The sequence below is a fragment of the Ruditapes philippinarum genome, unplaced genomic scaffold (assembly GCF_026571515.1).
Source record: "Ruditapes philippinarum isolate M1 unplaced genomic scaffold, ASM2657151v2 ctg1878_1_1_1_1, whole genome shotgun sequence".
Taxonomy (NCBI): domain Eukaryota; kingdom Metazoa; phylum Mollusca; class Bivalvia; order Venerida; family Veneridae; genus Ruditapes; species Ruditapes philippinarum.
This window is the reverse complement of record NW_026856646.1, coordinates 80,249-103,924: the sequence shown is the minus strand read 5'-3', so window position 1 is coordinate 103,924 and position 23,676 is coordinate 80,249. Positions and strand designations below refer to the sequence as shown.

The window sequence follows — 23,676 nt, the reverse complement described above, 5'->3', positions numbered from 1 at the left end:
CCTACAAAGTTTCATGTTGATATCTCTTATACTTTTAGAGTTATGTCCCGGACAAGATTTTTCTATAAGGGGAGATAATTCAAAAACCAGGCAAAATAGAGTTATGGTTCTTTGACACTGCACTCCCCCACAATGCCCTCTACCACTGTATGAAGTTTAAACAAATTATCTCCAAGGGTTTTCAAGTTATGCTCCAGACAAGACAACAGACGGACAAGGCGCCGACTATATGCTCCCCCGAAATTTTTCGGGGAGCATAAAAATAACCAGACAGACCTTGACCTTCACTCATAGATGACCTTGAGTTTGAAGGTCAAATTATTGAAATTTGTCAATTTTTTGGCTGTAACTTTGCTATTATTAAATGGATCGACTTCATATTATAACAGAACATTCTTAACGACAAGACCTTCATGTTTATCAAACTTTAATTGACTTGGGCTCTTTAATGACCTTGACCTTGAAGGTTAAATTACTGAATTTTCAGAGATTTGTGCATTAAATGACCATATATATATATATATGTGTATATATATATATATATATATATATAAATGTGTATATATATAAATACGTGTATATATGTGTGTGTGTGTGTGCATGTGTGTAAATGGTTCTTGTTACACTTTGAATTTTGTCCGGGACATAACTCTAAAAGTATAAGAGATATCAACATGAAACTTTGTAGGTAGATAGATCTCATTGAGTAGAAGTGCATTGTTAAAGAAATATATATCAATGCATGTATATTATACAGGTCTCACACTGTCGGTCGCCATAGTCGCCATTTGCAATTATTTTATAAGATTGGCGATTATTTTTGCATTTTGGCTACAAAATCTGGCGAGTATTTTTTTACTTCCAACAGTGTTTATATAAGGTGTAAAAATCGATAAAGAGTGCAGTAGACCCAATTAACACCAGCGGGATGGATTTAATTGAGTTTCAACTTTTTATCAGTCACATGCTGCTTACTATATTGCTCAGGTGATAAAAATACATGCGAGATGTAAAATTGTATAAGTACTTTAAAGATATTGTCCAGCATTATCATAGCCATCAAATATCCGTCAATTAGCCACAAAATTGTCTTAAAATTGATAAACTGGATATTGACCAACCCTAAATTCACCGTAAATTGCAGTAATTGCAAATTTTGACTTTTTTGTTTTAAGCTGCTTGACTAAATCGCCAGTGGAAAACAATGATAAAATATTAAAAAAGTATTAACTTCCAAACAACTATTTGCACAACAACCAAAATTGTGAATATTTATTAAAAAAACAGGAAAAAAATCGATTGTCAAATATTTTCGCGACACCGATAATTTTGATATTTATTTAAAGGTGAAAATAAGCTATGTTCTGTTTTAAAATCTTTACTATTTTGGCAGAAAATTTGTATTACATTGGTGAAGATGACATTTTTCAGTAAGTTATTCAAAAACAAATAGCTGCATTATGTGAATGAGTTTGCAAGTGTTATTTCTATAGGCTAATATGACCTAGATCTACTCCAGTTCTGTGAAATGTGGAAATTGGCAGTGGTTATAGTTGACAAAATTTGATTAGAACAAACAAAAGAAATTGTATAACAGCATTATGTAAAGTTATAATGAATCTTTAATATTATTGTTATAAAGTTATTATACTATATAACATTTTTATTCTGTTCTATAATAACAATTAAAGTTGTGGTTCTATGTAAAAAAGGTAGTTATCAATATACACAAATGTATCAGTTTATTTGAGAATCCTTATAAAACTGAAAAAGTTTTGTATGTAATGTTTATTTAATCAACTGCTTATGTTGTTTTATTGCTAAATTGTGAATAGTCCGCTGAACTTTTGGCTATTATTTTTTTAAGTTGAAAATATTGGCTATTATTTTATTTGAGCCAAATTAAGCCCTGAATATATATAGCCCGGGTCTCCACGATACAGGTGTACATATTTTATACAAGGTGTTTTTCACATAAAATTTTAATGATTTGAAAAAAAAGAAGGAAGAAACAACTTTATTAACATTTAATCCTCTTAAAAATACATTACATAGTTCTATTACTATGAAATTCTCGCTCAATACAAATGTAAACAATGGTCGACCATTTTGTATGATGTAGTTAAACCGACTTCATGCTACCAGTGCACTGGTAAAATATGTTATTTATATGGAAAGCCATTGCAGTTTTAATAGCAAAAAATATCATTTTAGCATTCTTGTATTCATATCTAAAAAACAAGCTTAAAAACAACATAAAAACGTGTGTTTCAATAGTTTACTGTTCCTCTTTTATCACCCCCAAGGGATCTCTGTTTTAGAATCTTTTACTCCCAATTACAGGTGTATATTATACCATGTGGCTGGATTCAAAAATTCCCCTTCACTTAATTTTAGTATTGTTGTGATTTTCTGGTCCTTTTATATCATTGAATCTATTTTATTTCTATATGATGAAGATTAGATATCAATATGACACTTTACACAGGCTCCCTTAAAAGACTGAATGAAACTGACTTTTTAATTTTCACAAACTATTTTATATGCACTAATGGCTTTCCATAGATTAATTTTTTCCTGCCAAAAATGATGTCAAAAGGTCAAGTGACATGTAATGGAGGTTGAATGACGTCAGCACCTGTCATTTTTTTTTTTTTTTTTTGAAAATTAAAAAGTGTTTTGTAGAGAGACCAATTTATTCAATGGAGGAATAGGAAAGTAAAATAAAAATAAGGTAGGATATGTGAAATATTTCCTTCAGAAACTCATGAAAATGTTTAAAAACATTGATATAGCCAAGTTTACTGGGAGCATGTCAATATAAACACTCTGTAGGTGGCGTTGACAATAATATCGCGTGATATGTGAATATACCTGTACCACGGAGTCACAGGTATCATGGGGTTCGAGTATATATATATATATATATAAATGCCTATATATATAAATGCATATGTATATATATACAAAATATATAGACAAAACTAATGTGACAAGACAGACGGATTAAATTTATAAAAAGGAAACGTTGAGATTTGTTCAAACATTTCTTTGTTTGCTTTTAGAAAAAGTAAAAAGTGGAGCATTGCCCCCGCCCGGCGGTGGCTCTTGTCAGTTTTAAGGTAATAATGACCTTGACCTTTGACCTTGTGGGCCCCAAAATCAATAGGGGTTTTCTACACAATATGGACAATCATCCTATGAAGTTTGAATAGAGTGGGCCAAATGGAACTTAAGTTATGCTCCGGAAACCATTTTCAGATTTAAGGTAATAGTGACTTTGACCTTGTGACCCCAAAATTAATAGGGGTCTTCTACCCAATATGGACAATCATCCTATGAAGTTTGAATACTGTGGGCCAAATGGAACTAAAGTTATGCTCTGGAAACCAAGTTGCTGATGGACGGACAGAAGGACGGACACCAGGGGGCATAACATAATATGCCTGAAATTCTTTCGGGTATATAAAAATTAAAAAATCCTCTTGTCTGAAGGTACAAGGCTTAGAGCTTTGATGTTTGCTTGATAATATCATCCATAGGTCCTATACCAAAGTTCAAATTTTGAACCTGGTGTCAAAATTGGCCCTGCCATTGATTTTCATTATGTACACATAGTAAAAACAGAAACTAAAACAAATGTTTTCTGAATTGGAGAAAGCTACAGCTTAGATATTTGACATGAAATGTTAAAAGGTGGACCTGTATCAAGATTGTTTGAATTAAACACTTGGGTAAAAATTTTGCCTTGCCCAAGGGGCAGTTACCTGCTTTCTTGTCCTTTGATGTACAGCCATGAAATTTGGACTAGGTGCACAGTTTTAGTTGTTAAATTGAACTTTGATTGGTGACCTAGATTTTGATGATGTGATCTACTTTGTGCAGCTATTAAATTTGAACCATGTGCACAGATTAAGATGTAAAGTGAACTTTGATATCAGCTGGCCTAGATTTTGACAAAGTGTCTTTCTGTGTTGTCCTTTGATGTACAGTCATGGAATTTTGGCCATATGAAATATGACCTTCACCATCAAATTCACTAGACTCAACTGCATTGATAGATTCCTACTCTGATCTTTTATTTGAATAACAATAGATTTAACCACTTATCTGATAATAAGAATTAGATATTTCAGTGATCTATTTATTATGGCATTCTTCAATTGTATAGAAACAAAAAAAAATGTTCCTACATTACTATTTAGTGTTGTATTAATGCGGTGGCATAGCATTTTTCACAAATACAATCTTGTTATGGACTTTGTGTTATTATAAGTATAGGCACTTATTTCATTCTTATTATTTCAGGTACTTGATAAGTGATTTGTAGCATGCCTTTGGGATATGAATTCATAGAATTCATAGAATTTACTGGTTGACCTTTAATCAGAGCAACAGATAAGCTTTGAAAGTGAATTGGGTATTACTCAATCAATTCATGTGGAGTTGGGTATTGGCTCCATTTAATTGGGTATTCAAAAACCTGTTACCCTATGATTTTAAGATCGATTGGGTATTCAATTATAAAGATATGAATTTCATGGTTAATTATGTTTTTTAATTATTATTATTTACCTGATGGCCCAAATGTGCCAAATTGTGACAGTTTTTGTCTACATTCCGGAATAATGCACATAAAACATGGTCCGGAATGTTTAAACAACTGACGGAATTTTAATTATTTAGAACTGTTATATTTCAAATCTTCTTTTGTTCCCTATAATGTATGTATGACAGCATATTGCTTTCAGAGTGTCTATTGATACAGGTTATTCACATGGGACCTACTTATTGACGGTCTCAGTAAAACAACAGTCTCTGCCGCTCTGTAAAGACTGTCAACCTGAGTAGAGTATTTGATAAATTGACAATCTTGTACTGAATTGATTTGACTTCGGCAGGGGACTGTCGAAGATCGCATCACTGTCTATTAGTAACCCCTAAATTACATTTGGGAATATTCGGATAGCATGCACATAACTATTGTCCAAAACTACGAGCAGATGACAGGTTAATCTTGCATGACGAAAATGATAATACGCGTAGATTTTTAAGGCAATTGCGTATCTTTTTATGCCACCGCAGCATCTGCGATGCGGTGGCATATAGCGATTCACCTGTGTGTGTGTGTGTTTGTGTGTGTGTTTGTGTGTGTGTTATATAGATTATATAGTGAACTTAAAAAATCTTCTTGTGAAAAACCACTACTCCAATTTCAACCAAACTTGGCAGGATTGTTCCTTGGGTGAAGGGCTTCCAAAGTTGTTCAAAGAATTTCATTCCATGCAGAAATCTGGTTGCCATGGCAACCAAAAGGAATTATAAGAATAAATTTAAAAAATCTTCTTGTAAAGACCCAAAAGGCCTAGAGCTTAGATATTTTGCATAAGGCATTGTCTGGTAGACCTCTAACAAGATTGTTCAAATTATAGCCCTGGGGTCAAAATTGGCCCCGCCCCGGGGGTCCATGATTTTCACTATGTACATATTGTAAAAACTTAAAATACCTTCTTGTAAAAACCCAAAAGGTAGAGATATTTTGCATAAGGCATCATCTGGTAGACCCTTACCAAGATTGTTCAAACTATAGCCCTTGGGTCAAAATCGGCCCCACCCCGGGGTCATTGATTTTCGCTATATGTACATATAGTAAAAGCTTAAAACACCTTCTTGTAAAGACCCAAAAGGCCTAGAGCTTAGATATTTTGCATAAGGCATTGTCTGGTAGACCTCTACCCAGATTGTTCAAATTATAGCCCTGAGGTCAAAATCGGTCCCGCCCCAGGGGTCATTGGTTTTTCTTATATGTATATAGTAAAAACTTCTTCTAGCAATTGACAAATGCTAGAGGTTAGATATTTTGCATGAAACATTTTGTTGGAAACCTCTAGCAAGATTGTTCAAATTATAGCCCTGGGGTCAAAATTGGTTCCGCCCCGGGGGTCATTGATTTTCATTATGTACATATAGTGAAAAAAAAATTTTTTATTGTCTGAAGGTTCAAGGCATAGAGCTTTAATATTTGTTAAATAACATCATCTAAAGGTACTCTACCAAAGTTGTTCAAATTTTGCCTCTTGTGTCAAAATTAGCCCCGCCCCTGGGAGCCATAGGTTTATTGTGTCGCCTCTACGGAGTAGTGGCGACATATAGGGATCACTTCTCCGTCGTCTGTCTGTCCGTCTGTCCGTCTGTCTGTCTGTCTGTCTGTCCGTCCGTCCGTCACAAAACTTGTCCGGACTACCCCTCATAAACTACTGGTGCAATTTCATCCAAACTTTACAGGAATGATCAGTACCAAGTCTAGTTGTGCATATTGTCAGGATTTTCCGGTTCAATGATTTTTGTCAGAGTTATGGCCCTTTAATAATTTTTAATTTTAAAGTAGTCCGGACTACTTCTCTTATACCACTAATGCAATTTCAATGAAACTTTACAGGATTGATCTGTAGCTCAAGTCCTTGCGCATATTGCACGGGTTTTCCGGTTGAATGATTTTTGGCCGAGTTATGGCCCTTTGATAAAAAGGTGTTTTTTTCTGTGTGTTGCCAGATACACAAAAGCTTGTCCGGACTACTCCTCATAAACTACTGGTGCAATTTCATCCAAACTTTACACGAATGATCAGTACCAAGTCTAGTTGTGCATATTGTCAGCATTTTCCGGTTCAATGATTTTTGTTTGAGTTATGGCCCTTTAAAAATTTTTATTTTTAAAGTTTGTCCAGACTACTTCTCTTATACCACTTATGCAATTTCAATGAAACTTTACAGGATTGATCTGTAGCACAAGTCCTTGCGCATATTGCACGGGTTTTCCGGTTGAATGATTTTTGGCCGAGTTATGGCCCTTTGATAAAAAGGTGTTTTTTTCTGTGTGTTGCCAGATACGCAAAAGCTTGTCCGGACTACTCCTCATAAACTACTGGTGCAATTTTATCCAAACTTTACAGGAATGATCAGTACAAAGTTGTTAGTCTAGTTGTGCACTGTCCGCCTGTCTGTCCGTCTGTCACAAAATTTGTCCCAACATGAAATTGGCCATCATGAGGCGACACATGTGATTACTGATCGCTCTTGTCTTATATGTATATAGTTAAAACTTAAAAAATCATCTTCTCTAAATTTACAAACGATAGAGATAAGATATTTTGCATGAAACATTGTGTAGTGAACCTCTAGCAAGATTGTCCAAATTATAGCCCTGGGGTCAAAATTGATTCAGCCCCGGGGGTCATTGATTTTCATTATGTACATATAGTGAAAAAAAAAAATTTTTGTCTGAAGGTTCAAGGCATAGAGCTTAAATGTTTGATATATAATATCATCTATAGGTCCTCTACCAAAGTTGTTTAAATGTCAAAAATTGGCCCTGCCCGGGGGCAGTGATTCTCATTGTGTACACGTAGTAAAACCAGAAAATAAAACAAATGTTTTCTGAATGGGAGAAAGCTATAGCTTTGATATTTGATTTGAAATGTTGTTTGGTGGACCTGTATCAAGATCGTTATTAAACCCTTGGGTCAAAATTATGCCTTGCCCAAGGGGACAGTGACCTACTTTCTTGTCCTTTGATGTACAGCAATGACATTTTGACCATGTGCACAGTTTTAGTTGTTAAATTGAACTTTGACCTAGATTTTGATGATGTGACCTACTTTCTTGTCCTTTGATGTACAGCTATGAAATTTGAACCATGCGGTGGCATAGCATTTTTCTCAAATGCAATCTTGTTTTTTTTAAATGGGTTTTGATACGCATATTAAAAAACAGGATTGTGTATTATATAAAATTAAGTGCTTAAATACGCAAATACGTAAAATTAATTGCGCAAATACGCACCTTATCTGTTGCTCTTTTAGTGAAAATGATATCTTTATTTGAAAGCAAGGAAGTTGTCAAGTGGGGAAGTTGTCATAAGGATAAATACCTTGAAATCTGTTTTCTTTTCAAGTTATTTCAGTGTATTATTATTACATTTGTTATTTTTTTCTACAACTTCATTTGTTAACAATGCCTGTATATTTATTATAGACTGCTGCAGCATCAAGTTCTGCTCCAGTTTCAGACTCTACGGGCACAACACCATCACTAGTAAGAATTACTTACATTGTAAAATCAAAGTGCTGAATGCACTGAATGCGACGGACATGCAAGGCTTTTTCAGAAAAAAAAACAAACACAAAAGATATAACAGAGACAATTTGTTCCATACAAGTTCGAGATTTGTAGAGCAATCTATTTTAGGTGTCCCAATCTGAAATCATTCAGATTTTCTACTTTCAAGCAGAACACGTCCAAATTTTTAAATACAGAATGAAATTTATGCCTCAAAACTCTGGTCAAACTTGTAAATCAGTGTCCTTATCGATTTATTTGTAAATAGAAAAAACTGTCAACGAAATATTTTTAAAATAAAACCATGCAAATAAACTTCAAGCATAATACATAATACATGCAAGAATGTTAATTAGAATTGCTTCGTATTATATCATAGTTGGCATATAGACAATAAAATATAAGTTTTTAGTATTTTTAGCTCACCTGTCACAAAGTGACAGGGTGAGCTTTTGTGATCGCTTTTCGTCCGGCGTCCGTCCGGCGTCCATCCGTCCGGCGTCCGTCCGTAAACTTTTACTTTAAATGACATCTCCTCATAAACCACTAAGCTTCCAAACTTCACAGGAATGTTCCTTTGGTGGTCACCTTTAAAAATTGTTCAAAGAATTTAATTCCATGCAGAACTCTAATTGCCATGGCAACCGAAAGAAAAACTTTAAATATCTTCTTTTAAAAAACCCAAAGAGCTAGAGCTTAGATATTTGGCATGAAACATTTTCTAGTAAGTGGCTACCAAGTTTGTTCAAATTAAAGCCATGGGGTCAAAATTGGCCCCGCCCCAGGGGGTCGTTGATTTTCCCTATATGCATATAGTAAAAACCTAAAAAATCTTCTTTTAAAGAACCAAAAGAGATAGAGCTAAGATATTTAGCATGAAACATGTTCTAGTAAGTGTCTTCAAAGTTTGTTCAAATTAAAGCCCTTGGGTCAAACTGGCCCCGCCCCAGGGGTGTCATTGTTTTTAACTATATGTGTATAGTAAAAACTTAAAAAATCTTCTTTTAAAAAACCCAATGAGCTAGAGCTTAGATGTTTAGCATGAAACATCTTCTTATTGGTGTCTACCAAGTTTGTTCAAATAAAAGCCCTTGGGTTAAAATTGGCCCTGCCAGGGGGGGGGGGGGAAGGGGGGAGGTCATTCTTTTTCATTATATGTGTGTAGTAAAATCTTAACATCATGAAACATCTTCTAATGGGTGTCTTCCAAGTTTGTTCAAATAAAAGCCCTGGGGTTTAAACTGGCCCCGCTCTGGGGGCCTATATACAGGTGAGCGACCTCAGGGCCATCATGGCCCTCTTGTTTACAAATGCAATCTTGTTAGAATAGTGTTATCCCAGATCGAAGGCTATTATAATCTCTCACAAATCACATTAGCAGGTTAACTTATATTGTGACCTAGAAAATTATGTAATTAATGCGCGAGATATTCTAGAATTGCTGAGTCACGAAAAAAATTTGATCTGTTAATAAAAATGTTTTGTTTGATGGAGAAATATTTATACCCCCGCACAACAAAGTTGTAAGGGGGGTATACTGGAATCAGCTTGTCTGTCCGGACGTCTCCCCGTCCCTCCATCGGTTTTTCCTTGTCCGCCCAATAACTTGAGATTCCTTTGCCCCACTGTCTTCATATTTGGCATGGAGGTTAGTCATGATTAGTAAATGACCCCTATTGATTTTGAGGTCACTGTGTCAAAGGTCAAGGTCACAAGGGCCTTGACTAAAAAAACTTGATTTTAAAATTTTCACATTTGAAGCATGGAGAATACATATCTTAGCAATGCACTGGCTTAGTAACCTCAGATTTGGCTGGGTGGTTGTCCTTGAGTTCTAAATGACCACTGTTGATTCTGACAAAGTGGTATGCGGGGGTATTCACGCCATGACAGTGGCAGTTCTAGTTATTTCCTACTTATAATTTCTAGGAATTATTGAGCTTTCTCCTTAATTATAGCATAATTTGCTGACCTACTTTTTCGACAGCAGTAAATGGTTTCAGCAGTTATTTGCATATTGCGCAATAATACTACGGGGGCAACAGCGTTTTTATCAATCAAATGCGTTCATATTTTAACTTGGATAACTATTTGAAAATGAAAAGGCTAAATATGGAAGTTTTTAACATATCCCGACAAAGTATGGGAGTTTCATAGGATCAAATTCATGTACTATTTCTTGGGCTGTTATTCGGTTGGGAACACTTGCTCGATAGTAGTCGACGAAATCCCGTGTGTAGATGACATAGCTCTGAGGGTGCGTCCGTCGCAAAAAGCCACTGACTAGTCACAACTGAGCTGTGTATTGTGTGTCCCTTTGTGTATGCTTTAAGTCTGACAGCTTTTTTAGCTCACCTTAGCCCCACCTTGGGGATACTTACCTTATATAGAATTATATAAAAAAGAAAAAATACATTTAAGTCTTGTGTGAATGACTTGAGCTTAGGTAAATTTCAAATGTATAATTAAATACATATCATGCCTTTCAGGCCTACACTTAGTAAAGTCTGTATCATTGAAATAGATAGTTTTTGATTTTTACATATGAAAAAATGCTGCAAGTTTATGTTTACAACACAAGAAAATCATTGTTCTAGCCTACAAGCACTGCTCCAGCTCCAGATGTGAGTGCATCACCGTTTGGTCTAGGCAGTTTAGGAGGTCTGGCAGGTTTAGGCAATATAGGTATGGGCTCAGCCAACTTTATGGAAATGCAGCAACGTATGCAACAACAGGTTGGTGCTACATTTTATGATTATCAGTTGAAATATTGTATTTCATAATTTGAAAGATAAAATCCATTTTAGGCCTAAAATAATATATTGTGTGATTGTCTGATTGCCTTTATGACCAACATTCGGAAAATCTTACGTTTGTGAAATTATTTGGCTAAGAGATAAAGCAAAAAATGTGTAACAAATTGCGAGGATGTATTTTTTCCAAAAAAAAACAAAAACAATTCTAGATGGATTTTAGAATAACTTGGCATAAATACGTTGGACATATTAACAATGTGTCACATATGAGTCAGGTCTTCAGATCAAAGGTCACACTTGTTCATTCAAAATCATAATATGAATCATTGAATGTGAATAGATGTCTGGCCTGTTACTGTAGTTCATGGATTATGAAACAAATATGCACAAGAAGCTTAAGTTTGTAGATCAATGGTCAAGGTAACACTTAACTTGGGAAATTTTACAATGAAGTGCATTTATGTTTAGGTCCAGTCAGCAATCTTGTCATTCATTAATAGAATTAAAAATAACTTTGCGTAGATGTGTTGCACATTAAGATGACTTGTGCCATGCAAGAATTAGGTCCCCAGGTCAAAGGTCAACATCTCACATGTACATGTATAAAAAAAAATGGATGTAAAAATTCATGAGTGTTAAATAGATGGTCATTTTTAGCTTGACTTTTTTTAAGCTCACCTGTCACAAAGTGACAGGGTGAGCTTTTGTGATCGCTTTTCGTCCGGCGTCTGGCCATCGTCCGTCCGTAAACTTTTACTTTAAATGACATCTCTTCATAAACCACTACGCCAATTTCATCCAAACTTCACAGGAATGTTCCTTTAGTGGTCACCTTTGAAAATTGTTCAAAGAATTTAATTCCATGCAGAACTCTGGTTGCCATATGGTTGCCATGGCAACCAAAAGAAAAAACTTTAAATACCTTCTTCTAAGAAACCAAAAGAGCTAAGGCTTAGATATTTGGCATGAAACATCTTCTAGTGAGTGTCTACCAAGTTTGTTCAAATAAAAGCCCTGGGGTCAAAATTGGCCCGCCCCAGGGGGTCATTGATTTTCCCTATATGCATATAGTAAAAACTTAAAAAATCTTCTTTTAAAGAACCCAATGAGCTGGAGCTTAGATGTTTAGCATGAAACATCTTCTAATGGGTGTCTACCAAGTTTGTTCAAATAAAAGCCCTTGGGTCAAAATTGGCCGGGCCATTGATTTTCCCTATATGCATATAGTAAAAACTTAAAATATCTTCTTTTAAAGAACCGAAAGAGCTAGAGCTAAGATATTTAGCATGAAACAAACATGTTCAAACATGAGTCCTGGGGTCAAAATTGGCCCCGCCCCGGGGGTCATTCATTTTCCTTATATGTGTATAACAAAAACTTAAAAAATCTTCTTTGAAAAAACTCAAATAGCTAGAGTTAAGATATTAAGCACAAAGCATCTTCTATTGAGTGTCTACAAAGTTTGTTCAAATAAAAGCCCTGAGGTCAAAATTGGCCCCATCCCGGGGGACATTAATTTTCCTAATATGTGTATAGCAAAAACTTAAAAATCTTCTTTGAAAAAACCCGAATAGCTAGAGTTTAGATATTAAGCATGAAACATTTTCTAGTAAGTGTCTACAAAGATTGTTCAAATAAAAGCCCTGGGGTCAAAACTGGCCTTCCCAGGTGTGTCATTGTTTTTATCTATATGTGTAAAGAAAAAACTTGAAAAAATCTTCTTTTAAAAAACCCAACAAGCTAGACCTTAGATGTTTAGCATGAAACATCTTCTAATAGGTTTCTACCAAGTTTGTTCAAATAAAAGCCCTGGGGTTTAAACTGTTGTGAGAACATTTTATCCCTGAAGCCATAACTAACCTGTGCAATCAATTGATTGTATAATTATCGGATAGCGGTATTCATGTACTGATCCTAATCGAGCAAATCCCGATATTTCAATTATAACAGTTTGTTATAACCGAGGAAATTTTCATGTTTTCCGTCATTTGGGGCTTGAAAAATGGTTCGTTATAGTTAAAAATTTGTTATAAGCGAGTCCGTATTAAGCGATGTGATTTAATATAAAATAAAGAAGGAATCGGCTGGGGATGTCAGATTTAGTTCGCTATTAACGATAATTTGTTATAAGCAAGTTCGTTATAAGTGGAGTCAACTGTATATACAAAATATATAGACAAAACATATGTGACAAGACAGACCGATTAAATTTATAAAAAGGAAATTTTAATGTTAGGATTTGTTCAAACATTTCTTTGTTTGCTTTTAGAAAAAGTAAAAAGTCGAGCGTTGCCCCCGCCCGGCGGTGGCTCTTGTTGTGCATAATTTTGTCATTCTAAGATGGTTATGAAATGATTATGAATAAACATACTGCTTATTGACATGCTAAAGTGAGGGTTATGTTAGGGTGATCAGACTTTGACATAGGCATGCTTCACATAGTAAATCAGTACTGTTGTTTAATGTTTCATTTAAACTTTTTGTGCCCCCACTTTAAGGGGTGCATTTAGATTTACCCTTGTCCGTCCTTCCGTCCGTTCTCATTTTGTGCCACACATAGCTCAAATAGTATTGGTCCTAGAGTCCTGAAACTTTACAGGAATGTTGATAAGCATGTGTAGTTGTGCACCTGGGTATTTTTGTGTGGATATATTTAGTATTTTTAGAGTTATTGTCCTTGACTTAGTAAAAATTTGCAATTTTCAACTTGTGTTGCTCATAGCTCAAAAAGTATTTGACCTAGAGTCATGAAACTACAGAAATGTTGATCAGCATGTGTAGTTGTGCACCTAGGTATTTTCATGTATATAATTATGTTCAGTATTTTTAGAGTTGTGCGTAGTTGTGCACCTGGGTATTTTTGTGTGAATATATTTAGTATTTTTAGAGTTATTGCCCTTGACGTAGCAAAAATTTACAATTTCCAGCTTGTGTTCGAGTAGCTCAAAAAGTATTTGAACTAGGGTCATGAAACTTGACAGGAATGTTGATCAGCATATGTAGTTGTGCACCTGGGTATTTTAGTGTGGATTTATTTAGTATTTGTCCTTGACTTATTAAAAATTTGCAATTTTCAACTTGTGTCACATGTAGCTCAAAAAGTATTTAACCTAGAGTCATGAAACTTTTGTCATAACGTGTAGTTGTGCGTCTTATGTTGTGTTATTTGTTCCTTAAGTGCTTTGAGTTAGAATCAACCAACTTTACAGGAATAGTGATCAAAAGCACTGCAAAGCTATGCACTTGGGATTTTTCATGTGGATTTTTATGCTCCCCTAAGGGAGAGCATATAGTAGCCACCTTGTCTGTCTGTCCTTCTGTCCCTCTGTTGTTTTTTTCCGGATTATAACTTTAAAATCTTTGGAGATAATTTGTTTAAACTTCACACAGTGGTAGAGGGCATTGAGGTGGGGTACAGTGTCAAAGAACCATAACTCTATTTTGCACCATTCTTGAATTATCTCCCCTTTTAGAAAAATCTTGTACACTTTGAACTTTGTCCAGAACTTTAGTAATAACTTCATTTACTCCTTTGTATATATTTGTTTTGTTCAAAACAGACAATTATCTTCTTATTGTCTGTACAATGATGTACACTAAAGTAAGAAATAAGATATTCAGAATGACACAATGTACTTTCTTGATAAAATAAAAAAAAGTGCAAGTAATTGTTAGCTAGACTTTTTTTTTTTTTGAAAAAAAAAAGAGTAGATGTATTGTTATAGTCGTGGCGGTGTTGCTTTGCCATTGCCGTCCGCCAACTTGTACCTGGATCATAACTGTTTTAGTTCTTGGTGTATTGTCTTCATACTTGGCCAGAACAATCTTTGGGACAAGACCTTTCCGTAGACCACACTAACCTTGACCTTCATCCACAAATGACCTTGACCTTCAAGGTCAAAAATCCAAATTTTGCTTGTTCTTGCTATTATTGGCTGTAACTTTGTTATTTTGGAATGGATTGTCTTCAAACTTGAACATAATAATCTTCAAGGATATCCCTATAACTAACCAGACAGACCTTGACCTTCACTCATAAAAGACCTTGACTATTTAAATTTTCATTTTTTGGCTATTATTAGCTGTAACTTTGTTATTTTGGAATGGATTGTCTTCAAACTTAAACATAATAATCTTCAAGGATAGCCCTTAAAAGGAACCATACAGACCACCTTGACCTTCACTCATAAATAACATTGACTTTGAAGGTCAAATTATTCAACTTTTCATTTTTTGTCTGTAACCGGCTGTAACTTTGCTATTATTGAATGGATTGACTTCATATTATAACAGAAAATTCTTCAGGACAAGACCTTCATGTTTATCAAACTCAAATTGACTTTGGCTCTTTTATGACCTTGAAGGTTAATTACTGAATTTTCACTGATTTGTGCATTAAATGACCATAAATATTTATTGGTGTGTATGTATATGTGTGTGTATATATATGTATATAATTCTATATATATGTATTATTTATATAAATGTATATACAGTTGACTCTCGGTAACTCGAAATCCAAGGGACTGGGCATTTTACTTCGAGAGAAACGGAATTCGAGTAACGTGGGTCTGCCGCCATTACGTTGACATTCGTACATGTATATACATGTGCCTGATTGAATGTGCAAAGAAGTAGGTTTGTTATTGTTGATAGCGGCAATGCTGCAATGTTTAACCGTTGAAATGAATGTAAATCACTTACAACTACAAATTATAAATAAACAAAAACATATTATTCAAAATTTAATACATGTATATTAATAGTGAAACATAAACACAAACATTCGTAGCAATGACATAAATGCAAGTTTTGTCAATATTCATCAGTAAAGCACATGTTTTTAATAAGCACACATGACAATTCATTACAATAAAAGCACAATAACACATTTATTTCAACAACAATTTATCAAATATTTGAAGTGAATTGATCATTAAATCTTAATTTAGTTATCTGTTGAAACCAATTAAGTCCTGAAACCTATTAAAGCCACTTTTACGACGTGTTAATAATACATGATGACCGGCAATTAAAATTACTATGAAGCGTGTGAATCACGAGAGACAACATCTCACCTTGATGTTGCCGACCTTCGATCAGTCGGCTGTTTTCACACTTCGACTAATTGAGATGAAAATATGTTGGACTTTAATTGACGGGACCAAATTTTCTTTTCGACTAAACAGGAGTCTCAGTAAGTCAAAATTTGACCTAAGCGGAGTTAAAATACAAAGATATAGAAGGAAATTTGACGGGACTTTAGAAATTCTTCGACTAACGCGGAATTTTGAGTAAAGCAATTTCGACTTATTGAGAGTCAACTGTATTTATATATAAATGCGTATATATATCAATGTGTGTATGTATAGAATTATCAGAAAGTGAAGTAAAATTACTTAGCAAGGGGCTTAAATTTACTCCTACTCCAATGGAAAATAAAACAGAATTACAGACTGATATAAAAGAATTTTGTCGAAGATTAAGGCTTAGTGAGTTTTTCCATGAAGAAGATAAAGATAATGATAGAAACGATATACCCTTAGTACGAAATAAAACTGGATGGAAACCTTCTAAAAGTAAAGATATCTTTTTAGAAGAGGCTATTGAATCATTAAAGGAAATCCCACTTGAAAATAAATCTGATGTTCATTCTAATTTAACGAAGAAAGATAGATCAGCATTGAAAAGTATATTATCAAAAAAAACATTAATCATAAAAGAAGCAGATAAAGGCGGTGCTGTAGTTTGTATGGACAATGACTACTATAGAGATCACATTTTGAAAATGTTGAGTGATGAAAGTTACTATTCAGAGACAGATGTAAACGCAGATTTAAGGACACGGAAAGAATTAAATGATATTGTAAATAAACACGGTAAAGGATTGGTAAAGGAGGAATCAACATATTTGACTAATTTTGAAAGTTCAACCAGCTTTTTTTACGGATTACCTAAAATTCACAAAAGTAGGAAAATTGAAGAGGCAATTAATAATAATAAATCTGAATACATTAAAGTTTCTGCACCAGATGATTTAAAGTTTAGGCCTATTGTAGGGGGACCTAACAGTGTTACACAGAGACTTAGCCACTTTTTAGACCTCATATTAAAACCATTATGCAGACAAGTTTTTCATTCGAGATGACTTAGATTTCCTGAATTACTTGCCGGAAAATGTAGAAGAAGATTCCATTTTAGTTACCTTAGATGTCGTAAATTTGTATACAAACATTCCACATGATCTGGGCTTACAGGCAATTCAACACTGGATAGAAAATTTTCCCGATAAAATAGATACTAGATTCCAACACCAATTTATATTGAAATCACTGCAACTTATCCTAAAGAATAACGTATTTTATTTTGACGGCAAATATTATATCCAGAATAAAGGAACAGCTATGGGTACTAAAGGCGCCCCAACTTATGCTACTTTGGTACTTGGATATCTAGAGAAAACACTCTTCGAAAGAATATCAACAATACATGGAAACGACTTTTCAAACTACATTAAAATGAACTGGAAAAGATTTTTGGATGATTGTTTTTTAATAGTCGGGAAAAATATCAACACAGATGATTTATTAAGAGAAATAAACAATTTACACCCCTGTATTCAATTTACGATGAATAAAAGTGAAACAAGCCAGGGCTCGAATTTAACACTCGCAAACTCTCAAAATGCTAGTTGAAAAATGATTTTGCGAGTTAGATTTATGACTACTCGCAATTTTTTGCGAGTTGAAGAAAAAATGGAATACGCTCGTCAGGAAAAGCCAAGATATAAATGGGGCGTAATATTCGCAGGAAGCCGAGTTATAAACTATGTGCGCAGACAGGTTTACATTTTCTATACCTTAACCTCGCTTAAAAAAGTACACAAATTTAAACCAGTCCAAATGTCATTTTGTCTGTGTATCGGAATAAAATGTCTAAACGAAAAACAACGAACTTCTTTCCAATTACTGAAGCAAATGTGTCTTCCGATAACAATACTCTGAGTACAGAAGATGATTCACGGTCTATCAAAAGAAAGACAATCAGACCTTCAGTTAAAACGGTTAAAAATTGGGAGAAAGAACTGCAATTAAGTCAGTCTTACGTACGAACTCGATGACGATGGAAATCTTGCCAAAATATTTTGCGCCGATTGTTGTGCGCATAATCCAGACCAGACATCGTCGGTATGGCGACAATATTGCATTATTATTTTTTTACATGTAGATTGACATTTGATGAGAATCCCTGTACCCTAAATCAAGTTTTTGAGTAGAAATTTACGTTGCTGATTCGTACCCAGGGCAGTTTAAACTCGTCCAGATAAATTACAATTTTAAACAATTTTGGAATTAAAACATCGTAAAAAGTGCTAGTTGAATTCAGCTTTTGCTAGTTAAAAATTTGTCCATTTATTACAATCTCTTAATTTTTAATTATGAAAGAAACGCTTGCGATTTTATTCAGTCCAATTGTTCGTTTATTTACCAATATTTATTGAGTAAAAATTGTTAATTACCATACAATTTGTGGCCATAAAATCATTAACTTGTGAATTTTATTATCTCCCTTTAATAAATGTCATTAATTTACTGCCAGATTGTACGGATTATGCTCAGGATTATGCTCAATGTCCGTAATATTATAATTTTACAGTATAAATAACCATATTGTGTTTGCCGGGAAATACGTTATCATTTAACGTTCCCGCTTTTTTTCATGACGTTACGTCATTTGTTTATATGTTTATTGTTTATTAAAGTTTCGGCTGAAGATATGCGAAGAAAGCATTGAAAGCGCTACCGAATTTACATAGAGTTTGTTATTTCTTAAACATTATTATTTTATCTATTTCCACACTGCACAAGGAACATTTATCACGTTTTAATAACAGAAATAAACGTATAAAAAATTAACGAACTTTGTACTCTGCATTTCCCAAAACATATATATATATATATGTATAAATGCATATACACTACAGCCTCATTATAACGCTCATGTTGGGGTCCAATGTCTCAATACCGTGTACTAACGAGTCTCTCATTTGAACGCTCATTAAGAAAATAACCGCATTACCCCACCCACCACCTATATATATAACAGGGTTTTCATTAGGAGGCGGCTAGCGGCCGATTTGACCGCCTAAAATGAAAATTGGGCCGCCTCAAATTTGAAAAAAAAAAAGTTGGTCACCGGCCATGAAAGACTGTCAACCAAGCTATTTTTATGATTTTATTCATCTTGATCAATAAATTTAGTATAAAACCTACAGTACACTCATTCAGTATCCTCTATCGCATTTGCGTATATTTCTTCAGTTAGACGATAAGGGGATTCTTGTATTCTGAATTTCAAGAATACCTGGGGATTCCGTTATGATCCCTAATAAAATTGGTGTGCTATTTGAAAAAAATATTCTTAATTGATAAAATAAAATCACAAATATTCAAGAAAAGTCATGTCAGTAAAGCAAGGTTCAAGAAAGAAAAGAAAAAAAGCTCATGTCAGTAAAGCAAGGTTCAAGAAAGAAAAGAAAAAAAGCGGCAATAAAATCTACTCCATTGAATCCTGTACGCGTTTATTATCCCCCGCCGAAAAGGCGGCGGGGGATATAGAAATAGTCTCCGTCCGTCCGACCTTCCGTTCTCACAGGACAGTAATTATGTGGCTACTCTATTGTTCTCTCTATTGTTCTTTTTAGCCACACAAAAGAAAATAGCCACATAAAAGCATTACGGAATGAATGACATCAAAGAGAAAGAACAGTTACCTATTGTTCCTCTAGCCACATAATTACTCCCCTGTGAGTGCGGACAGACGTCCGTCAGTCCGTCCGTCCTTCCGTCCGACATTTTTGTCCGGAGCATATCTCTAAAAGTATTTGAGTTATCAACTAGACGCTGTAAACCTCAGTCTGATTTTTATGTGTTCGTCCCGCGAATATTCAACCACGATTTTCGGACGAATTTTCGTCCACAGACGTCTGCGAAATGCAGGGTTCCCGCAGTCGCTCGCCAATGGCGCCAAATGCGACAAAATATTAATTCTGGCGCATAAAATCTTTAATTTGCGAATTTAACTGGCGCCAACTTAAGATAAAAGCATCCGACAACTAGTACACTTCAATGTCATAAGCGGCCGCGTTAATTACATAAGCGGCCCAAATGTGAAAGGTCATGCACTATTAGTTATGTCATCAATTGTGTGACACTTCGGGAACATGTAAAGATGAAACTAATTTTGACCCGGAGGGAACCCTGGAAATGAACAATTTTTATACGCCCGTTTGAAAAACGGGACGTATTATGGGAACGCCCCTGGCGGGCGGGCGGCGTCCAATTTTGTCCGGAGCATATCTCCTACATGTATGGAGGGATTTTAATGAAACTTCATATAAATGTTCACCACTATGAGGAGCAGTGTCGCGCACATGAACCAGGTCTCTAGGTCAAAGGTCAAGGTCACACTTAGAGCTCATTGAAAAATGCTTGTCCGGAGCAAAACTTCCACATGTATAGAGGGATTTCAATATTACTTGGCACAAATGTTCACCATTGTGAGGCGGAGTGTCGCGTGCAAGATTCAGGTCCTTGCGGCCAAGGTCAAGGTCACACATAGAGGTCAAAGTTAAGATAAAAATATGAAGATGTGTATATGGACCATTTAGTCATCATTTATTGAGGGATTGTAACACAAATGGTCATTATCAAGACTATGGCTGTGATACATATAATTTAGGTCAATATAAACAAGGTCAAGGTCACTAAAGATGATGAAATATCCAGATTTTGTAAATAGAATTTAATCAAAGGGAGACAACAAAGTTATTACTTTGTTCATAAATGACTTACACAATTACTCCCTTGATCTATTTTCACTTTCAATTCTAAAAATAGAATTTAAATCAAAGGGCATGAAATAATCCTCTTTCTTGGACTTGAGTATGTTCTAAAGAATGTAACATTTATTTACACATGTTTCATTCATTGGTCAAGATTCTTAACTGTGATAACTATGGTGTTCTGTAGACTTGGTATTTGTTCATAAAGATCATACAGTAATTACCTTATCAAATGTAAATACTTTCTCATAGAAATTTAATTATATTTTAATTTTCAAGTAAATATCAGTTCAGCTCATTCAAAGATTAAGAATTGTAATGAAATGTATTTCCCTAGAATAAAATCTTAAATCAGAATTTTTTAGTTATTAAATTACATGTACTTTTTATACGCCCGTTTAAAAAAAGATAAAAATATGAAGATGTGTATAGGGACGATTTAATCATCATTTATTGAGGGATTGTAACTCAAATGGTCATTATCATGACTACGGATGTGACACATGTACTTTAGGTCAATATATGCAAGGTCAAGGTCACTAAAGATGGTGAAATATCCAGATTTTGTCTGGAGCATATCTCCTACATGTATGGAAGAATTTTTATAATACTTTATGGAAATGTTCACCACCATGATATGTATTGCTCCATGCATGATCCAGGTCTCCAGGTCAAAGGTCAAGGTCACACTTAGAGCTCATTGAAAAACGCTTGTCCGGAGCAAAACTTCTACATTCATAGGGGATTTTCAATATAACTTGGCACAAATGTTCACCATTGTGAGGCCGAGTGTCGCATGCAAAATTCAGATCCCTGCGACCAAAGTCAAGGTTACACATAGAGGTCAAAGTTCAAAGTTCAGATAAAAATTTGAAGATGGTTATAGGGACCATTTAGTCATCATTTATTGATGGATTGTAGCACAAATGGTAACTATCATGACTACAGGTGTTACACATTTAATTTAGGTTAATATTTGCAAGGTCAAGGTCACTGGAGATGATTAAATATCCAGATGTTGTCCGGAACATATTTTCTACATGCATGGAGGAATTTTAATGTTACTTTTATAGAATTGTTCACCACCATGAGACGTAGTGCCCTGCACATAAACCAAGTCTCTAGGTCAAAAGGTGAAGGTCACAGTTAGAGCTCATAGAAAAACACTTGTCTGTAGCAAAACTTCTAACATGCATAGAGGGATTTCAATATAATTTGGCACAAATGTTCATCATTGTGAGGCTGAGTGCCGTGCATAAAATACAGGTCCCTGCGACCAAGGTCAAGGTCACACATTCTGTGCATATCTTCCCTATTGATTTGTTTTAAGGTTCATTTAACAACACAGTGCCAAGAATAAAAACTTGCTTGCTAGATAACACTTATCCATAATGCCCCCATCTCCATCTAAAGCTTTTTCGTAAACGGGCGTATTTTGTGACTATGGCACCCTTGTTTTTAATGAAAATAAATTATTTTGGGGCGGAAAGATTTTGATACGGGCGGGCGAGGATGAGAGTCTAAAAATTAATTTTCTGTGGCCTTACCAATGAGCATTTAGATGTGGTTTTAATAATTTGATTAACCACATGAAACATAATTTACAATATATACAACTACAATATTACAAAAATAATTGCAACAACATTGTGTTACAATGTACATTGAAATTGTCAGAACAAGAAATACATGTTAAATATATACAGTCCATTCATAGCATAATACATGTCAAAGAAGTACATCTCAAATGAAATATGTTTTAGTTGGTACATCAAATAATTAGATTCTAATTTTGTTATAAAATGATTAATTTAATGATGAGAAATGCCAGGATAGATATGAAGCTTGAAATTCCTGAACTGTTTTAAATTTTCTGTAAACAGGGATATTATTCCATAATTAAGGGCCAGAGTAGTAATTTTCTGAAAAATTATTTCTTAGATTGTGGAACAGCTAGGTGTGAACTATTTATAGATCTTAAGTTGCGCTCATGTTTTGGTGTACACATTGGAATTTACTTTGCATATATTGTGGATATGGTATGGCATTGATAGATTTAAACATTATAAGTGTTCTTTTTTGTATTTCATTCTTTCATGTAATCTCACCAAATTTAGTTCTTTAAACAAATCCGTGGAGGGTGCATCGTTACATTTATCTAGTATTATTCTTTCTGCTCTTTTTTGATATTTAATGATATCATTGATCAGATCATTGCTGCAATTGCAGATAGTGTGCTTGTAAGTGATCAATCACATGTGTTTTTACAATTATAAACCTGAGAAAAAAATGAAAAAACAAAAGATTGATTTGTTACTTTATTTTCATCTACAATCAAGTAAATCCCTAACTATAACGATGTGTATTATGATTTTTGCAAGCATGAACAATTTGTTTTGTTTTGTAATTTCAATAGTTCTTGTTTATACATGCAATTGACATGTCCCTGAAAAAACTAAATCTGGACTCAAAAGACTATGACTCTAGATTTCCCTAGAGATGTTTACAAATTATGGGATTGTCTCAACATTTGAGTTCAGCCTCATTTTACTGTTCAATGAATATCGACATTATCTTTTTCTAAAACAATTCAATGATGTAAATATATACACTAAACGAAACTTATAAGTACTCCGACCAATTTTTTATTATATTGTGTTAGAATTACTATAACTAGTCTAAGTCGATACTGTATAAACTTTAATCATAGTATCATCATTTTATAATAGTAAATGCATTTTACAATAACTCAAACTTAACAGAAAATCAGTAACTGAGATCACCATTGTAAAAAAATCAAATACCTTCAAGTTTAGTCAATTTAGTCAATACCTCGTATGTCCTCCGTTTGCTCTGATTACAGCTAGGCGATGCGCCGCCCTGTAATAGCCCCATGGCAATTCCTCTTTGTTGCAGCGACATTCGGGCCATTTTGTGTTTTTATGTTAGGCACATCAAT

At 34.4% G+C, this 23,676-nt stretch overlaps 1 protein-coding gene across 1 annotated transcript in view; it reads left to right on the top strand.

The window, feature by feature from the left end:
* The window catches only part of LOC132747213 (ubiquilin-1-like), a 111,969-nt gene that overhangs the window by 34,897 nt on the left and 53,396 nt on the right, over window positions 1–23,676 (top strand). Inside the window, exons 3-4 of the mRNA XM_060736543.1 lie at window positions 8,034–8,093; window positions 10,715–10,852. Coding sequence (XP_060592526.1) covers window positions 8,034–8,093; window positions 10,715–10,852 — 198 coding nt within the window. The remainder of the gene's footprint in view (window positions 1–8,033; window positions 8,094–10,714; window positions 10,853–23,676) is intronic.